The sequence below is a fragment of the Exophiala xenobiotica genome (assembly GCF_000835505.1).
Source record: "Exophiala xenobiotica strain CBS 118157 unplaced genomic scaffold supercont1.6, whole genome shotgun sequence".
Classification (NCBI taxonomy): domain Eukaryota; kingdom Fungi; phylum Ascomycota; class Eurotiomycetes; order Chaetothyriales; family Herpotrichiellaceae; genus Exophiala; species Exophiala xenobiotica.
This window is the reverse complement of record NW_013562489.1, coordinates 787,072-806,190: the sequence shown is the minus strand read 5'-3', so window position 1 is coordinate 806,190 and position 19,119 is coordinate 787,072. Positions and strand designations below refer to the sequence as shown.

Here is a 19,119-nt window from a genome sequence, read left to right as displayed (position 1 = left end):
TCGGCATGGTTTTCCTCTACAAGCATCCTTCAGCGACTGAGCACGCAATACATGGGACATCAAGCACGATAGTGGACAATGTGGTGACCAAGCGAAAACAAGTGGAAATTGTAGGCAGTCGCATAGCAAGCTACAACAATTGCTTTCATATCCTCAAGCCCACCCATTCTAACGCGCCAGCAGATGAATACCGCCAATGCACAACAACAATCTGGTGGTCAAGATGATCATACAAAATTAGAGTCAAAAGCACACGCCTGCATTCCATGTCATCGCTCCTAGTGCAACCCATACCATAAAGTCAGTCAGCCGGCCCTTTCCTTTTCAAATTCTTTTGAGTTATGCACCGACCCTCAGATGGTGGAAATCGTATCTATTGTCATTTTTCGGAACCGCAATATGTTTTCCCGAATGTTGTCATTATGCGTGAATACCGGTCGATCAGATCAGTAGTCTTGGTAGTTTTCGAAATTTTGAGTCGACATGTAGCCACTCGTCGGTCGACTGGGTTGTGGTGCCCAATTGCCATTTGCTTGTGCTCGTCGTTCTGCAAAGACTCAGTCAGCAAAGCCCAGGGTCGAAGAACCGGCAGAAAGACTTACCTCTCTCAAAATCAGCCCACCTCTTCATGGTGATCTTGGTGCTATCGAACTCTCCTTCATACTCAAGGCCTGCTTTCTTTGTCTTCTCACCCGCTGTTTTTCGTGTCTCGCCCCAACTGAAGTCGTCAAACTTCCAGTAAGCATATATTGGGAGCACGAAGTTCCAAATCGGCAGTGAACACAGATAGATAAGCATCCAAAGGATGTATGACCAGCGATGAGCCGTCAGGACAATGAGCACGGCCGGCAGACCAAGAATAAGAGCTAGCAGGATCAACGGGATCACAGGGACTGGCTTCTTGACAATCGAGATGATGATCAGATAGACGGTAAACGCAATGGCGGCCGGTAGGACGAGCGTGCCGATGAGTTCGATGAACACCACGAATTGCATGCTGAAGCAGAACGTGCCGCACAGATCCCGAACCAGAACGAGCTCCATCAGGTTGTGCACCGTACTGTTGATCCATCTTCGTCGCTGCGAGAGCAAGACTTTGAATTCATCCGGAACTTGTGTCTTGCACACGGCCTGTGGTACGAAGACTTGTTTTCGTTTCGGGAAGGTCTTCAGCATCAGTGTCGAAAGATAACGGTCCTCACCCAGAAGCAGCAGATTCTTCTTGTGTAGCGTGTCGACCACGTTCTCGGAGTAATGCTCGACGATGTCGGGATTGGCCAAGATGGGAACCCAATAGTTTTGACCGCCTTTGGGCGACTTGATCCGGTACATACAGAAACAGCCTGGGAGACAAGTGACGCCACCAAAGACTGATTCGAATGATTTTGAGAGATGGTGTGAAATGAAATACTCAAAGACCTGGATGCGTGTGACCCAAGATTGAGTCTTGTTTGAGATCTTGGTCTCGCCACAGAGACCCATGATTTCAGGGTCTTTGACCATGGCCGATATCATGTGGGTTAAGCTGTCGGGGAAAACCTTGGTATCTGCGTCAACCATGAGCACAGTCTCGTAGAAGTCTGGAGACATGCCCGTGACTTTCCACAGGCCGTTGAACATTTCGTACTCCAATTCCGTCATTCTTTCGTCGAACATGACCTTTTGCAAAAAGGACATCAGGATGATCTGACTGTCACGCTTGCCTCGGTTTCCAGGTTTGCTTTTGGTGCCTTCATCCGGAGTTCCACATTTGACAACAACCATCATGGGCACTCTTTGCTGCTTGGTAGGTGCTATCCTTGACCCGGCGCCATAGTCATAGAATCCTGAATAGACTTTGGCCATGTTATGTCGTTTCGACCCGCTGGCAACGGCAACATATGAAAAAGCTTGGACGTCTTCGGGAACAATGACAAAATCGCCCATCATTCCAAGTACGATGTCCGGTGTAGACAAGGCTTCCCCTTTGCCTTTGATCAATCCGTCGCAAATGACGATGATGGCTTTATGGCTGTTGGGATAGTCCGTGGTCGCAATAGAGTCCAAAGTAGTACGAATGCCGTCTTCACCCTCTGAGTAGGCTGTCACGAGGCAAAGAGTATGAGCGAGTGGATAACCAAATGGCTGCCATTCTGGAGGTGGTTGAGGAACGACGTTGTCATGGATAAAACCGACAGGACCATTTGCTCCAAGATTGTCCATCGCAACCGAATAGCGCGTTTCGTGCCCGGAGAGAAGCAGACTGGATCTACTAGCTCCGACACTCATCCGTGAGGGCAACAAGTCCAGCGTATTCTGGCTGCTATTGTAACCGCTCTTGTACAGACTACCAGCTCCCTGAGTCAACCTGGCCTGCGAAGATTGGCTGGTCATTGTCGTAGGGGGTGCTCGATTTGCCTTTGCAGCACGTTCGACGGCATAAGGGCTTGTGAAGCGTGACGTCTGCGGGAACAACATACTTCCACGTTTGCTGGTCCTCCCATCCGATCCAGAAATAGTACTTGCCGGGTCTGCGAGTTTTGGAGCCGGTTTATAAATATCGGCAGTCCAGGCCTCGATCTGCTCGGCTCGCTTTTTCGGGTCCATTGTTTGGGATGTTTTCGCAGCTCCGTACTTGCGAGCCAAAAACCACTGAAAGGCCAAAGCCAGGAAAAATTTGGCCAGCACAATAGCAAGGATGAACACCAACGATACGTATAAGACGACTTTGGAGGCGATGCAGCCCACCGACTCAGTGTCGATGGAGCCAACCTTGGCGATCTGACTCAGACATTTTCCAACCTTCTTGTCTGCAGATGATTGTAGGACATGAGTGATATCCATTCCGCGGATTTGCCCATTTGTGCGGAGATCGTCAAACTGAGTAGGCCAGGCTACCTGACTGTCATTGAACCACCTCAGGAGATCCAAATCGATGACGGAGCCGGAGTACACCACGAGGTTTCGGCTTTTGTTTTTGACATCGTCCCAGGTAAAGAAGACTTCTCCCGATTGTCTAAGGCCGTGAAAGAACGTGTCTCGACCCTTGGAAGTGGTGTGGCAGGCGTACCCCAGGTAGTAAGGTACAGTCGTGTTGACGGGGGACGAACCATCCTGGTTGAAAGCTACACAAGGAAAGTACCAGGCGAGGTCTCCATCCGAGTTTGTGGGCACATCGGAGCCTGGTGCTAGCGTAACCAGTCCTTTGCAGTCGCCATTGACCTTCTGAAACATAAAGCTCCCATCTTGGCCGCCGTACTTGTGAGGTAGATCATACAGCACATTGGTGTCGAGAGGAACGCCCAGAGCGGCAGGATGTTGCGAGCGGGACAGATCGAATGCATTGCCATGGAAAATCATGTAACCACGATCCACATGATTGATCTTGAGTCGAAGTCCAGGCTGCGCACAAACGGCTTGTGTGAAGCCGAAGGTCAAGAAGCCGACAAAGGCAGCAATCAGCAAGATGATGCTGATCAAGCCGCACTTTTCTCTCCAAGCTCTTCTCTGTGCACGCGCTGGCATACCGAAGCATTGCAGGACGAAATCGGGTGCCCAGAATGTGATGATTGCACAATACACATTCCAAGCGCTTGGGGGTTTGATCCTATCAAGTTCTTTTTGTCGCAGTTTTTCCTCTTCAGTCATATTTCGAGTGTCCTTCCGGACCAGTTTCCGTGGTTGTTTCTTCTTGCCAACGGGTTCTAATTTTCCCGGAACATGCGCTGTCCGTTGTTGACTGGGAGCAAAATCATCGTCGAGCGGAGGCTTCTGGTTGCCGCTGTCTGAGCTGACTGTCCGGCCATCTGTCAGATCTTCTGCCACGGGGTCATTCCCAGTCGTAGAAGGGAAAACTTCCATGTTCTGAGCATGTTTACGGTAATAGTAATTGGGATGATCTCGATCGATTCTGTTTCGTTCAGGACGGATAAGAGATTTCTTGCGGCCGAGCTCGCTCTGGGTCATGTTGGACATGATGGGTTCCCAATCCGCAGTTCGGGATCCGGGTGAAGGAGGGTAAGGATCAGGGCCGTATCGCTGGCTCGAGTAAGGAGCTTGGTTGTGTCCCCCTGTTTCGATGTCCCTAAAGCGCCGAGAAGGAGAGTCTCTGTAGGGTGAATGTGATTTTTCTCGTGTAGGTGAAGTTGTAGGCCGTGGCCTACGCGGGTCTGACATGTCCTGCAGAAGAAGGAATGTTAATGCTCGGCATTCACGATCAACAATGGCATTGTGATTGACACGCACGGCTCAGTATAAATATCAGTGTGCAAGCTTGTATTCTCGCCAGATTCTTCTCAATCTTTGTTTCCTGAGGACCGCGCCGGCGCTGTCACTCCACCATAGATCTATTCGACGAGCGGATATGCAATAAGGAGGCTGCACACTCGACGGATTATACTGTGTACACTGCAACGGCGGGTATTCTGCAGAGAAAGCGCGTACAAGGTGAGCGATAGGAACTGCGGCTCGAAGTGCAGAGTGACTGTTGCGGTTGCGGAAGGGTGAAACGAGTTGTGGCTGCGTTTGTTGGCCACGACGGACACCTATGTTTCGAAAGCGAGTGACAACCAAAATCCGTCGACAGATTGAGAGATCAAATGAATGCCCGTTGACTGAGTGAGTGTATGGCCAAGAGTGTACTATGTGTTCGTGGGGGTCAGGGAATGAAGCAGGCTGAGGAGAGGAAAATAACGAGTGTGCATCCTTCACTACGGTGTTTGGCCTGCATGAATACGGATGAGAAAATACAGGCTCAGGCTCAGGCTTCTGACAGGGATTTGGTGGATCATCAGGAGAAACAAGAAAACCAGATCTTTCCATCGAGATGAGGCAAATCGATCTCCTTTCAACATCTTAGGTATCTTTCAATCGGCAAGGTATGCCAATGCACTCCTTCTCTTCGTTCCACTCATGTTTTCGACTTCGACCTCTTCAACAACCTCAATCTGGCTTGCCTCTGTTGTCCTCCTTCGTCAAAACAAGTCTTCCAAACTGCGGAGAGAGGCTCGGTTGTGGCTGAGTTCTGATCGCTAGGTTAGTGTGGTTAGTGTATTTTTATCTCCGAGGTTGCCCTGGCAGTCGCTCGTCAAATCAAGCTATCATGGTGAATTCTTGTTGAAACCACTCCTCCGCCACAAGAAGCCTCCTCCTCTGGTATGACACCTGCGTGCACCTGTCAGTGACCGCAGTCGACGCCTGTTACAAGCCTGAGGGGATTTTGGGCTGCGTCTTCGATGGGTTGTCTGTCTTGAGCTTGGGCCTCGCAAATTCGCTACTGACCTGAGTATGGCACGCACTGTCATCATCTCACCATACCCATCATGCAATGATTTCGGTTGGAGGAACGACTATTAGGATGTTGTGGCTGTCTTGTCTCAATGAAGACTTCTCTAAAGTGAGACCTGCTCCGTATGAGGCGGCGAAATGGCATCAAAAGGGTTTGGAGGCCGGCCGCCCCCGGATAGATCTTCCTAAGAACAAGCCCAGGGAGTCGTGGGAGCCTGGGATTTCCCACCTATTGAGACTGATGGGGCGGAACGGACAGTCGTCCAAGCGCCGAGTGTGCCTATACGCGTGGTCGCCCATCACGCTTCCAACAACAGGCTCAGAACAAACTCTGCACCCAGCCTTGACTGACAACCTCGACCTATACTTGTGGTATCCTGTACGCTGGTGAACACTGTAGACATCATACGAGTGACACCTTCACGGGCCTCCAAGCACCAGGTGCCGAAAGTCTGGTCATTCGATCATTGTAGCCGAGGTCGTCATATCGTGTAACTCTGGGCCCGTGAAGCAGTACGTAACCACCCAGTAGCCGTTCTAATCCACAAGAATCGTTCAAAGACATGTTCTTTGTCTGCACAGAGAAAGGAGCATTCTATTTTGACCACCACTAATACGTGTACGGCTCAGAAAAGGGAGGACGTCAACTGCGGGGCGGTGACCCTGTCACTGTCACTGCCATTCAACTTCTCATCCTCGCTCCCTGCCAATTCTACACAGTATCCCCATTCCACCACATTTCCATAACCAACTCTTCCTGGCCGCCTTCTGAAGGAATTTTATGCCCTCCACTTCGTGACACTTCGGTTCGTCAGCATAGCCACACTACTTGTCTGTCTCTTCAACCAGAGCCATATCCGCTAGTACCTGCGTCCGACCGTCATTCTTGACCAATATCCGTTCTCTCCCCGGATCAAGACGCCACAGCATTCCTGCACAAGAGATGATCCCCAGACACTCCTTTTCTTCCACCAGATCCGCTAGCTACTAGTACATTCCACGTCGCCTTCTCTCCGTGGTTGCTGGTCAATCACTTCTCAGGCTATTCACGGGGACAGTAATTCCCTCTAACTTCGCAGCCTCTCCACAACCTATCCTTTCTTTAGGGGACCGATGCCTTTCGTCTAAAGTGCCCAGAGCCCAGTCGTTCGTTCAAATGGCTCAAACTGCTAGCCACCCGCTCCCTCCGACCCCTCCTCCGCCGATCTACTCTCCTCCTCTGCGGACCGACAGTCCCCAGATCATTGAGCCAGTGCAAGATGGTGGAACTAATAGTCATGCCGGTATTTCGAGACCAAAGATCTCACAATCGAGGCAGATGAGCAACCCTTCAATATCCATGTCCCTTGCAGACCGCCGGTCCTCAGGAGGAGCACATGCGGCTGCCAATGTCCAGATCAGTTCGCCCGAGACCGCAATGTCAAAGACAGCCGATCCCGTTGCGGTAAAGCGCACGCTAACTCCCCAGCAGTCTCAGCAGCAAGATCCAAGCAGACTGTCACCATCCCCTTACGCCATGCCGCGGCGGCGGCCTGTAGAGGGCAGCGTCGTTCAAGACCACCGACGGGTTTCGTCCGAGAATTATGCTCCAAAAGACGGAAACATAGAGTTGACACCCTTTCAAATGCGATCTATGCGACATGCGTCCACATCGGCTATCGACACAGAGGCCCCTTCGGAGAGCTTTGAGCCACTGAGGTATCACCATCAACTCATGGAAGAGGCGGAGATGAGCTCCCTCGATAATCGAGCGTCCAAATTGACCATCGCTACCGACGTATCAGGTCAGCCGGATAGTGCTCGCAACAGTACCTATGGCAGGAACTTGCAGAGACCAGACAGTGGCTTCTCGAGCACCTCCGATTTTCGTGGACGATCACACTCTCCCAATTTGTCTCCTGCTCGGCCTATATCGAGAGGGTCTCGGTCGCCAGACACGAGACCTCTGTCCTATGTCGATCTTCTCAACGTCCCATATCCACAGCCGGCGCCTAGTGGTGCAGAAAATTTGGTCAATTCAGGTCTTCGCACGGTGGTTGGTAGTAACGCCAATCTGTTGTCGACACGAAAAACGCTTGAGATGTACCGGGCCAATGTCAAAAAGACCAACGATCCGGCTGTGCAGTATGAGTTTGCCGTCTTCATGATTAGTGCGGCGCAGGAAGAGGGACTAGAAGCTGACACGGTATCGGAAACGGCGGCATCGGAAAAGTCGAATCAATCCGTAAGAGAAGATTTGCTGAAGGAGGCCAAGCATATTCTTCAAAAACTATCCGATAGATCATATCCTTTTGCGCAGTACTATCTGGCGGATGGATACGCTTCTGGCCTCTTCAGCAAAGGTAAAGAAGATTGGGATCGGGCGTTTCCCCTTTTTCTGTCTGCATCCAAACATGGGCACGCCGAGGCGGGGTACCGTACCGCTTTGTGTTACGAGTTTGGCTGGGGTTGCCGGGTGGATGCAGCCAAAGCTGTTCAATTCTACCAACAAGCAGCCAGCAAAAACCATCCAGGTGCTATGCTTCGACTTGGACGGGCTTGCCTAACCGGCGACATGGGACTGACCAAACGATACCGTGAAGGTGTGAGATGGCTCAAGCGAGGTGCTGAGTCTGCCGACTTCCAATACAACCAAGCTCCTTATGATCTAGGCTGCCTTCATGAGACAGGCTATGGTCCGGACGTGTTCAAGGACGAAGCCTACGCAGCCCAGCTGTATACAAAAGCTGCTGATCTCGGACATGTTGAGGCCAACTATCGACTCGGGCAGGCCTACGAGCACGGACATTTGAACTGCCCCCAGGATCCCGCCCTCAGCATTCATTTCTATACCGGTGCAGCAGAGCGGGGACATGCAGAGTCACAAATGGCGCTTTGTGCTTGGTACATGGTTGGAGTTCCCAATGTCTTGGAAAAGGATGAAGCCGAAGCATACGAATGGGCCAAAAAGGCTGCTGAGCAAGGGTTACCCAAGGCTCAATACACGGTTGGCTATTTCACCGAGATGGGCATTGGCTGTCGTCGTGATCCGCTCGAAGCCAACGTCTGGTACGTCAAGGCGGCGGATCAGGGGGAAGAACGAGCCAAACACCGTATTGCAGCAATCAGAGCTGCTGGTGCCGGAGCAGATCCAATGACTGCAGCGGCAGCGGGAAAGAAGGGATTGTTGACAACTAGTAAAAGTTCGGGAAACGTTGGACCCCAGGGTGAGCATGCTGACGGCAACATCTACACCAATGCCACATCACTGACGAGAAATACAGAGGGAGAAAAGAAGAAAAAGTTTGGTATCTTCTAGACAGATACTTTCGATGTCTAGCATTTGATGGCGCGAGCTTCCAAGAATTGGAGAGATGTAGAAGTATTCTCGACACCAAGGAACATTACGACATCTGGGTGGAATGCACGACGAAGCGTCGATGGTATTTTCGGGAGCTGAGCATGGCTGCCACTACCTACTTAATCAAACAGCATTGTATTGGTGATTGCAGGTGGAAAGATTGCTGCCCACCGCACAAAAAGCATAGCATAGCGAGGTCAAGGGATTAGTTAAAGCGTGGTTCCTCGACCACCTCGACCAAGATCATAGACGGCCGTGAAGCTGGATATGTACGAGGTACGATAGTTGAAGCAATTTTCTACGGAAGACTCCGTATGCTTCTCGTCTTTTCCTTTCTTGCAGCCACAATTCCTTCCTCTCTTGGTCTTGTTTGGCCTTGGTCGGAAACAACCAGTCGTCACAACGAAATCAGTATTTCCGTTCCCCAACACCAGTCAACATCCTCCCCTCTTAACTAGTCGGCATGATTGATCTACAAGTGGCCTGGGAGTCATTTGGCGCTTCTCGAGGGACATCGATGTTGTCTTCCATTGGTCAATTCTGGCGGTGTACAGACCGTGGCCCTTGGCGTGCAGCACTGTCGATTCGTCGCCAATCAATCTGCCAACACGACGACCATCTGCATCCCTAGCCCATCACCGCCAGATCTCGAAACCACAACTATCTCCATCACATGGCCCTGAAGCATGACCATGATTGAGACTATCGGCATGTCGGTGCCGGTCTTCCTCCACTCTCGACTACTATGGTATGGCGACCATGGCGATGTATCCTTCAGAAGATCTGGCATCCAATCTATCGTGCAGCCGCCCATCTCCATCCACCCCACAAAGTGCAGCTTCAAGCTCCAGATGCCAGCAGATCTCTCTAACGTTGCCTTCCCAAAACAGTTGACGCCCTTTGCCCACGGCTCGAAATTCACACCTACATTTCCCCTTGTATTCTTTCATTTTTGTCAGATTGCCTTTTGTTTCGAGTTATTTTCGAGCCTTCCCTCGAAGGCTTTTGTGGGACTGAGACATGACATACAGCATTATGCATGAGTCTGCATCTGGCGGACTCTCACCGTACATCATGTGCTGACCCCATATAATACTACCATACGTAAGTATGTGACCGAGCTTCAGTGACGACAAACAACCTTTCGCTCATTGCCTCCAGTCTTTGTGTGTTTGGCTTTCTTATCTTTGTCAATGACGAGCTCCGAACAAACAGCTGCATCAACAATACCACTGCGTCACCGCAACGAACAGAAAGCTGCGGGTCTGTGCTACCCAAAACCGTCTTTACGAAGCGACGAGGATTTCACGATCAGACGAATTACGAGTAAAAAGCACCGAGACCAAATGAACCAGCATACGATTGACGAATCTGATGCCGAATCATTCCATTCGGCCATCTCGAGCGTGGCGAGAATAAAGTCGCGATGTCAGTCAACGAGGCACGGAGACCGACCCGCTAAGACATCTAGATGCAGGCGATCTAGGACACAGATTTCGCAGGAAGAGAACGCAGCCCTCAATGCTAGATCGCCATCAGAGCACCACCGAGCGTCCAACGAGAACGGCCAAAATAGTTCACAGCTCTATTCGAGTCAATCTCGCCATCGCCCAAACCAACCCACCATACCCAGACGACAAAGCAGCTCAAACCTGGACAGAAAGAAGAGAAGAAAATCTGTGCGAAAAGATCCGGCTACTTTGCATCGTGAGAGCTGCCAGCTCTTCTCGTCACTGGATGGCATGCTTGCCTTGAGTCGGGAGTTTACACCGCTACCTAGCGTATCGACCACACGGACAGGGACCCGACATGGGTCTCTCATCGTAGAAGAGACAGCAAAGCCAGAAGAAGCAGAAACCATACATCGTCTTTGCCGGAAGGTGGACGAGAGGTTGCAATCCGTCGAACACGAGCCATTCTACTCATGTCGAAGAAGGAGTGCGTCGTCATTGCCAATCTCTCAGTCAAACTATTCTGCGTTGACGCTTCAGTATCACTCACGTGTCACACCACGAATATCAATATCTACCAGTGATATGCGCAGCCACGGTCGGAGGGACAGCACCTCAGTGGGGACTGGCGAGCGACCTTATAGGCCACCTTTGAATACCGTCATTTCTTGGACTTCAGACGCCTCGCGACGGCAGGAGTACGAGAGAATTGATCGAGCTCATTCCGGCGTCAGAGGCATGTTTTCGAAGATCTTGCCAAAGTGTATGCACTCTAAAAACAAGAGGAGAGCTTTCTTCACGGGCGACTGCGACGGCGATAGTGTCAGAAGGTTCAGGATGAGCCTCGACGACACGAACCATGCTGATGATGAGCCAGTTGTGGAGGAGAAGAATGAAGTATCAAATTTGGATGCCTTCAACGAGAAGCGTGCACTTGAGTCTGAGCAGCGAGGCTTGAAAGACAGCCCAGAGCCGACGGCCAAGACAGGAATCGACACAATGAAGCGCTGGTGGACATGTTTCCAATAAGAAAGGACAGTGTCGTGGTCAGGCGAGACCTGGCCCATATCATCGACTCAGAGTCACGAGGCCTTCACAAGTCGTTGATGAACAAGGTTGGCCGCCAGGCATACCCTTATTTTGCATCGCATCTGGTGTTGCAGCATGCCATTCATGGATCCACGAAACCTGGACGACCAGGGAACCGTCAGTGCTTGATTTTGATTCTCCTATGTTTTTGAAGCAAGAAATGGAGCGGAACAGTGCTCCAGATGAGTCGAGATGGGCACAGACCTACAGGAACGACTAGACGAGCAGACGATATGCAGATATGATGATGGTCGCCTGGAACGAAAAAGCTGTTCTTACAGGCAAATAGCAGCAATATGCAAATACTGGTATATTTGAAATACCTCCACTGTATGGGTGTTAAGAAGATGCCACGCTGAGTCGAACCTTGGATGATACGTGCGACATGATCTTTTCTACGTAGATTGCAAGCACAAAGGCGACTCAATCAGTCGCACTCCGGCTTGCGAAGTGGAGTATCTCGCATTCGTCGATTTCTCGGGGTTTGAATACTACAGAAGATCTCTGAGACTGGCAAAGTACTCTGCTCGGTTGAAAGGCCTCCACGCTCAGGCACCTGGTTCGCCGCCGGCATCGAGGAGCCCTCTCCATGTAATTTTCAAAACTCCGAGGGGTTCGAGCTGGTGAAGCGCCTGGAAATCAATAATTTGGTATGCTCGCGTCCTTCGTATGATTGCCCAAGTCTTGCCTGCGTCGCGACCAATGGGATACATTTAACCGTGCTGAACAGGCCACAAATTCTTCTCTTCGTTTCATGACATCTCAGGCTTCCAGGTCAGGAGGGTCCTGAGCTGGGTTGTATTTCGGCTCCAGTAAGTGTATAGGAGACAACAGCACTGTGGCTACATAGAGCCGACCTAGGATTGGAGGCCTGCTTGAACTACCAAGCTGTGCGGGCTCGACCTGTCATCGTCTGTCCGTGAACGGTCGTCCGTGGACGCAATGCAGGCCCTGTCGTGCTCAATGCCATTCTGCATCTCGGTAACGGATTTCGATTCGGATAGGCTGCGCAATCGCACGAAGAAGAGCCTTTGGGTGATATTTTTCCGCATAGTGGCATGTGGCTTTCTGGCATAGTGGATGATATCCGTTGTTCGTTTCGTCCTACTTGTCCACCTCATAAAAGCACGTTTTCCTCGCCTCACAGCAAATCAAAATCATCCAACTTCTCCCGATACTGAAGGACCTGTCTCTTGACTTTACTCGCGTCGACCCACGTCACAAAATCTTCCATGCCCCGTGATACCAGAAACGCCGGGTCCGTCACGACTTCGGTGCCGACACGAACGTGCCCCTGCTCAATGAACTTGTGGGCGGTGCTGATGTGTTCGACCATGCCTATCCGCACCATGAGTACACCTAGTCTGCGGCGACAGAACGCGGAGACGGTGACATCCTTTTCGACGCTGCTCAGACCGGCGCCCTGGCCGCGGTTCTGTTTCAGGATGCCGATTTGGTGCAGCTTCTCGAGCATGATGGTCTCTGTTTCGACGCGGTATGGGTCGCTGGGATCGAGGTTGGAGAGGAGATGCGCGAGTTGGCGCAGTCGGCCGGCCAGGGCGTTGTATTTGCTATAGTCGAGTGGGTGGGTGAGGTGGTAGCGCCGACGGACGGCGGCTTCGCGGTGAGATGGTCCATCGGACTTGTAGGTGGTGAGGTCGACTTTGCGGAGGAGCCGGGACTCGTGATGTTTTAGTTTGCGGACCATGGCTGTAGGTGCGAGTGTAGGAGGGAGGAGGGCGGCGACGGTGTGGTGGTCGATTTGTTGAAGGTGAGGCTCTGCCACGTGAAAAAAAGATTTGATGCGGAGGAGAATTGGACGAGACGGGGAAGTTAGCCGCTCCAAGCCGCTATTCTCTTTCTGGTAGGGGTTTGGTGGCTTATGATTGGGGTCTGACTCTTGATTGGGCCTCTCTAGCCCGCTAAATCTCGAGCCCTGTGGCAGGTAACTTAGTCGTATCCTTCTGTCTGACTCCGGGGTAGAGCCTGACGAACTCACAGCATGTCACAGACATACAGTTTGAGAGCCCACCGTGAAGGGCCGAGTACAACAAGACCGGAACCATCTCTGCCCGACTCGGCGGATTGCGAACCAGAAACTCATGGAGTCAGTCCTCGGTATCAAGGGTCCGCTCTTGATATTATTACTAATCTCTAATGCATAAACACGGCTTGCTATGGCATATGCACGACACGTCTTGATCATGACAAAAGGAGGGCTGTCCACGTCCCAGTCGCAGCCAGTCGCAACCAGTCGAACAATATAGTACTGGCCTGATGAGTCGGAACCGACGATATGGGATATCGCGGAAGTATGATTCGTGTGTCACAACTTGGACCCCGCCCGAGTTTGGTATGAAACTCGGTAGACTAAACAACTCCAGCATATGTTCGTCTTTCTTTTAGTCAGCATACCTTTTCGAACTGCTTCAGACCTCGACGGTTACGCCCGAACCATTGGTGCCTAGTTGACCTACTGGTCTTGGAAACCGAACGTTATGATTCCCAAGCTAAGTGTGACCCGCTAAAATTACTCCGCGTCTTCAGATATATATATGTTTGCAAGGCCTGCTTTGCTTTCGTATCTGCACACCAATTTCTCCAGAAGAATAACATCCCATCAAGCACACCTACACCTCAATCATGAAGGCCATAGTTATGCAAGGTGAGCCTGGAAAGGCCTCGCTAGCCACTGACCGCCCCTATCCCAAGATTCGACCGGGATATGTACTTGTCGATGTCAAAGCGGTAGCACTCAATCCGACCGACTGGAAGCATATCGACTATTGGAACACCAAAGATTGCCTGGTTGGGTGCGATTATGCTGGAGTTGTGGCAGAGACTGGCACGGGCTATTCGAAGCCATGGAAAGTTGGCGATCGTATTTGCGGATTTGCTCACGGAGGGAATCCATTGCAACCCGAAGACGGTGCTTTTGCGGAGCGTATCGCGGCCAAAGCTGATATTCAGATGCGTATTCCGGAGAATATGTCCTTTGAAGATGCTGCAACTTTGGGCGTGGGCGTCGTCACCTGCGGACAAGGTCTTTTCCAGCAGATGGGCTTGAAACTGCCCAGTAACCCGAGCACTAAAGGAGAATTCATCCTCATATATGGCGGCAGTTCTGCGACAGGAAGCCTGGGCATTCAAATTGCGAAGTTGTAAGTACTCAGCGACTAAATGCGATGAACGGAGCTGACCAGGTCAAAGAGCTGGATATAGGCCCATCACCACTTGCTCTCCGCGAAACTTCGATTTTGTGAAATCGTTAGGCGCAGCAGAGGCTTTCGACTATAACGACCCAGATTGCGCGAACAAGATCCGGGAATACGCCAACGACAACCTCAAGTATGTCTGGGATACAATAGCGCTACCTCCTACAGCTCGTATCTGTGCCGATGCAATTGCTTCCGGAGGGATCTATGGCTCCATTCTCAAAGTCCAATTCCCTCGGGACGATGTCGCGTGCAAATTTTCATTGGGCTATACCGCAGCAGGAGAACCTGTGAAGAAAGGGAATTGGGATCTGCCAGCAAACGTCGGTGACTTTGAGTTTATGAAAAAATGGATTCTCGACGTTGAGCCCATCCTGCAGAACGGCCGACTGAAGGTCCATCCGCCCATGGTGGAGAAAGGACTCGAGCATCTCTTCGAAGGACTTGATCTGCTCAAACACGATAAAGTCAGTGGGAAGAAGTTGGTGTACGTGCTTTGAGGCAAAAGAATTGCTGCTTGTCGTCGTGAACCTGCGTAAGCTACGGGAGGAACGAATGGCGAGCTTCTGGATGGAAAGGTGGCGGAGTAGATTTGAGAGATGAGGTACTGATTCCCGCCGGAGGAATATCTACCTTAGGTAAATAAATAGGTATCTTGCAAGGCCATTGTCACAGACCAAATTACCAAGATTCCTTCCAAGGCAGAATCGTCGTCACTGCTATCCATATACTCTGTATCAGCCACTTGATTTGCAGCCGAATAACCCCAAGCCCCATGATGCCCCTGTACACAGTACTAACTAGTTGCTCGGTATGACTGGCTAGTGACGCCAAATAGCTAGTACGAGTATTGGCCAAACCAGGTGGCTTCCGTTTATGCATTCAGCCCCCTCACGCCCCATGACGCAGTCATCCTGCGTCAATCACGACCGCCAATATTCCATGATTTGGCCTTCGTCGCAGCTTGAACAGATCAGGACAGTCGTTTATTTTGCTATGATGATCTAAATCCCTGCTGCAGGCTGCCTGGAAATTCTGATTTGACCCCATCACACGGCTTGTTCCTCGTCATTCGTTCACCTGGGCCACGTAACTGCGCGTGCCCATATAGATTTCCGTTCACGTCAAGCCTGCGCCCGGTTCGGCCTTTTGACGACATCCTGATCTGCTCTTCCTTCCTCCTTTTCTGCCACGCTTCAGTATGGCGACGCAAGAGCAGAATCTCGAGAGATTCGAGACTGCACCCGAGGCAAATGGAAACGTCAAAATCCCCAGCATTAATGTCGAGCGGGCAGAATCCGCTCGAGAGTCCATTCCTCCTGCAGGGCAGTTATTGACGGGCAAGCAAGAACATTACCTCAAAAGAGAACTAATTTCGAGACAAGTCCATGATGAGATTCAGGAACTCAATACTCCGACGGCCCTGCAGCGCTTCGGGGCACCCTTCCGGTCGGAATATGGCGAAGTCTCTCCTGTAGACTCGGAATTGCCCATCCTACGCTACATCTTCGTCAACCATGTCCGAAAGTTCCCCTTCCTCAATCAAGCCAAAGAGAAAGAATTCTGGCAAGATAAGTTACAAGTATTCCTCGAGTCTTTCGCAAGCAAATACATCTCCTCGTCAGAGGACAGACTGGAAGAGACCAAGAGGAGGAAGCTAGCAAAGAAATCCGAGAAGCTTGTCGAGCTGATGATGGTCTCGGGTATACCTACAGCTTCTGGCTATGAGGAACGAATACGTTTCGCGGAGATGGAGGTTGTTGAGAGAGGTGCGAATGAGCAGGGTCTCGTGGTGAACCAACCCGAAGGGAACTATATCAACGGCTGGGATGTTAATGTCGCCGCTGTCAGAATCACGTCGGTGAAGAGGAGAGTTCGCTACCACCAGCACGCAGAATTCTTAATTCGTGTCAAGCGAGTGGAGCAGCCTGAAATCTACGTTGGAAGGAGATACGGAGACTTCGCCAAACTGCACAAAAACTTGCGGAGGGAAATGCCTGGGAAGGTACTCCCGCCATTACCTAGGAAGAACAAAAGCTCGACCCTATCGTCGATGATGCCAGGTGGAGATGACGATGGCTCATCTATATCGTCTGTCTCCACACAGGCGTCTGTTGCAGAAGACACAAGCAGGAGCTTCACGCCCAAGCATCAACGATTTAAATCTTCTTTGAGTCTGGGAACTGGCTCCGGTACGGGATCACCCAGGAATCGAGCATCGCCTCGACCTAGCTGGTCCCGAGAACCCAGCCCACAACCCATAAGACTGCACCGTGAAGATCAGCGAGTCTCACTGAGGGCCTTTCTAAGGACTATACTTCAGAATCCTCAAATCGCCGAATCCAAGTCAGTAGCTGAATTCTTCAGTTCCCAACCTGTCACTTTGAACGAGGAGGAGCTTGAAGACGTGGCCAGGCGCAAAGAGATGGACGCAAGACGATTGGAAGAGCAAAGACAATTCTACGAAATTGCCCGAAAACGAGCGGCGGAGCTTGATACATATATGGAGAAGTTCCGGAGAGACATTGTGGAGAGTAACGGCCTCACAAAGCTGTTTTCCGAGATCCGGCAAAAAGAGAAACTTGAAGACCTCAGTCCCGAGTACAAGAAGTTTGCGGAGTGGTTGAGGATAGAGGTGGCAGCCACCATCTACCACCTGTTCCTTGCCGAGGACAACTCACCCGAGCTCTTTGCACAGGCCAAGCGCATACATTCTTTGGTACCGTATACTGTGTTGAAGAACGTGATACGAATAGCGAATCCTGCAGCCGTCATGTCGGGAGTTCTGGACCTGTTCCTGGCGCAGCCATTTGGGACCAAGTCACTCCTTCAACGCATCTTTGCACAAGCACTCGCGGATGGCATACGACAGTTTCAAAGATCCATCGATGACCTGGTCGCGAAGGTGGCAGATCCAGTACTAACCAACAAACTCAAAGCGTTTGTAGACAGCCCGGAGGAGATCAAATCTATGGTGAGAGAAGAGGCTCAAAGCGAAAATATCGATCTCGTGGTGGCCATCCTGCGATCGGAAGAATTCAAGCCTGAATTGACGTCGCAGCAGATCCAGCGAGTGTACAATGCGTGGGTTGCCTGGAATAGTGCGGTCGAAAATGACGACGAAGAACTCAGGCAAGGAGCCGAGATGTTCTCTCAGCTGAAGCAACTGCTGAAACTGATGACCCGACAACGGGACAAAGCTATGATGGCTGCCATGATTGAGGAGCCCACGACGCTGCAACTCTTCCGAGATTTGTTCACCATCTTCTATGAGCCTTTAATTCGAGTATACAAGTCCGCCAACGTGTACAGCAGCATCACGGATTTCGCACAATTTGCGGACGATGTCATCAAGACTGTGGAGATTGCGCAGCGGCAGGATGTTTCTGCTGATCCCAACCAAACAGTCCAAATGTTTATTGACTTGTGTGCGCGGCATGAGCATAATCTTTACAAGTTCATCCACGAAGTACACATCCATGACAACGGCCTATTCACCGCACTGATGGGATGGATTGAAGATATTCTGGAGTTCTTGAGGAAAGGACCGCAGGGGGGCAGATTAGACATGAACGCGATCTTCCAGGGTGCACTGGACATGAGCGTGATTGATAAAGAAATCTGCATCATGGAGATCAAGGCTTTAATCGAATGGCAGGAGGCTCGAAAGAAATGGCACAGCGACAAGACGAGGCAAAAGATGGCCGCCGAGGGCACCGGTTCTGCTGAAGGCCCTCCTGGGATGTCGTCGTTCAGAAGCAGCGACTTTGGACTACATGAGGTAAGCCATGTACTGTATGGCGGAGAAAAGCCAAGCTGACATACTTCTAGGCGGATCTCATGGATCTTAGGATATCTGACGAGGAAGATGGTGAAGACAGCGAGGATGAAGACATAGAAGATGATCTGGATCCAATTCAAGCCGAGCGACGCAGACGGAAAAAGGCACAGGACCGGCTGCGGCGTAGTGCCGGCGAGCCGGTCAAGCCGGACGTCACAGAGGTGTTGAAAATGAAGGATCCTTTCCTGGCCATGCTGAGGATGGTTCTGAGCGATTAGTGCTACGAGCGGAAAAACTCCTTTTCGCACGATGTTCAGCATGGCCCAGCATGTGACAGCTGTACTTTCCCTAGGCACTCCCACTCGCATCAGGCGTATCTTGCATACGAAGACAGCCTGAAGCAGAAAGTCGACGTGCAGAGTGTTTCATGATTTCCAGCCGGTTGACGAATGGTAGAATTGAACGGCCAAAATGAGGCTGTTTGGCATTCTTATTGGCAGCATGCTGGGAAATAGGCAGCGGGTAGGCTGACCTTTCTTGGTGATGTGGATTTTCATTTGCATAGAGCAAGCATTGATTCAGGATTGGACAAGCGCAAGGGAATCGGCCAGTGGCTGGCTTCAAACACTCGTCCAGTTGTGATGAGGCAGTGGTCTGTTCTGCAGAAGCGAGAAATCAGGTCGCGCGCAGTTTGAAGATCAAGACGTGTGTGGGAGCCGATAGCCTGTTCGAGCGTAAAGGATGGAGCGGAAGTGGCTGTGAGAGGTGCGTCATCTCGAGTCGCAGGGCTTCGCTTAGGGATGGCGCTGCATGGCATGTGCACTGCAACCTCAATGTTTACCGCGTCCTACATCCGAGGCATCAATTGCAGGGTATGAGTTACACAGCGCCATGGAGGAGGAGAAAAAGTACTTTCGTTGAGGACCTTCCCGTCGGCCGGAGCGACGCGGAAAGCAAGACTGCCTAAGGTAAAGTAGG

At 51.2% G+C, this 19,119-nt stretch overlaps 6 protein-coding genes across 6 annotated transcripts; 4 read left to right on the top strand and 2 right to left on the bottom strand.

Moving 5' to 3' along the window:
- Positions 1-84: 84 nt before the first annotated feature.
- PV05_09600 (uncharacterized protein) lies at positions 85-5,425 on the bottom strand. The gene is made up of 4 exons (XM_013455943.1): positions 5,260-5,425; positions 4,225-5,142; positions 603-4,158; positions 85-547 (listed from the first exon to the last, which is right to left on the bottom strand). The coding sequence occupies exons 3-4, from the start codon at positions 4,153-4,155 to the stop codon at positions 447-449; spliced, it is 3,654 nt and encodes a 1,217-aa protein (XP_013311397.1). The 5' UTR covers positions 4,156-4,158; positions 4,225-5,142; positions 5,260-5,425; the 3' UTR covers positions 85-446.
- Positions 5,426-5,974: 549 nt separating this feature from the next.
- On the top strand, positions 5,975-8,912 carry PV05_09599 (uncharacterized protein). The gene is made up of 2 exons (XM_013455942.1): positions 5,975-8,471; positions 8,529-8,912. The coding sequence occupies exons 1-2, from the start codon at positions 6,422-6,424 to the stop codon at positions 8,561-8,563; spliced, it is 2,085 nt and encodes a 694-aa protein (XP_013311396.1). The 5' UTR covers positions 5,975-6,421; the 3' UTR covers positions 8,564-8,912.
- A 628-nt stretch (positions 8,913-9,540) lies between these two features.
- On the top strand, positions 9,541-11,455 carry PV05_09598 (uncharacterized protein). The gene is made up of 2 exons (XM_013455941.1): positions 9,541-9,709; positions 9,767-11,455. The coding sequence occupies exon 2, from the start codon at positions 9,799-9,801 to the stop codon at positions 11,083-11,085; it is 1,287 nt and encodes a 428-aa protein (XP_013311395.1). The 5' UTR covers positions 9,541-9,709; positions 9,767-9,798; the 3' UTR covers positions 11,086-11,455.
- Positions 11,456-11,597: 142 nt separating this feature from the next.
- On the bottom strand, positions 11,598-12,921 carry PV05_09597 (uncharacterized protein). The gene has a single exon (XM_013455940.1). It carries the CDS (start codon positions 12,851-12,853, stop codon positions 12,287-12,289), a length of 567 nt encoding a protein of 188 aa, XP_013311394.1. The 5' UTR covers positions 12,854-12,921; the 3' UTR covers positions 11,598-12,286.
- Positions 12,922-13,401: 480 nt separating this feature from the next.
- Positions 13,402-14,991, top strand: PV05_09596 (uncharacterized protein). The gene is made up of 3 exons (XM_013455939.1): positions 13,402-13,466; positions 13,530-14,306; positions 14,356-14,991. Exons 2-3 carry the CDS (start codon positions 13,789-13,791, stop codon positions 14,858-14,860), a joined length of 1,023 nt encoding a protein of 340 aa, XP_013311393.1. The 5' UTR covers positions 13,402-13,466; positions 13,530-13,788; the 3' UTR covers positions 14,861-14,991.
- A 296-nt stretch (positions 14,992-15,287) lies between these two features.
- Positions 15,288-19,059, top strand: PV05_09595 (uncharacterized protein). The gene is made up of 2 exons (XM_013455938.1): positions 15,288-18,141; positions 18,192-19,059. The coding sequence occupies exons 1-2, from the start codon at positions 15,562-15,564 to the stop codon at positions 18,417-18,419; spliced, it is 2,808 nt and encodes a 935-aa protein (XP_013311392.1). The 5' UTR covers positions 15,288-15,561; the 3' UTR covers positions 18,420-19,059.
- The last annotated feature ends 60 nt before the right edge of the window (positions 19,060-19,119 follow it).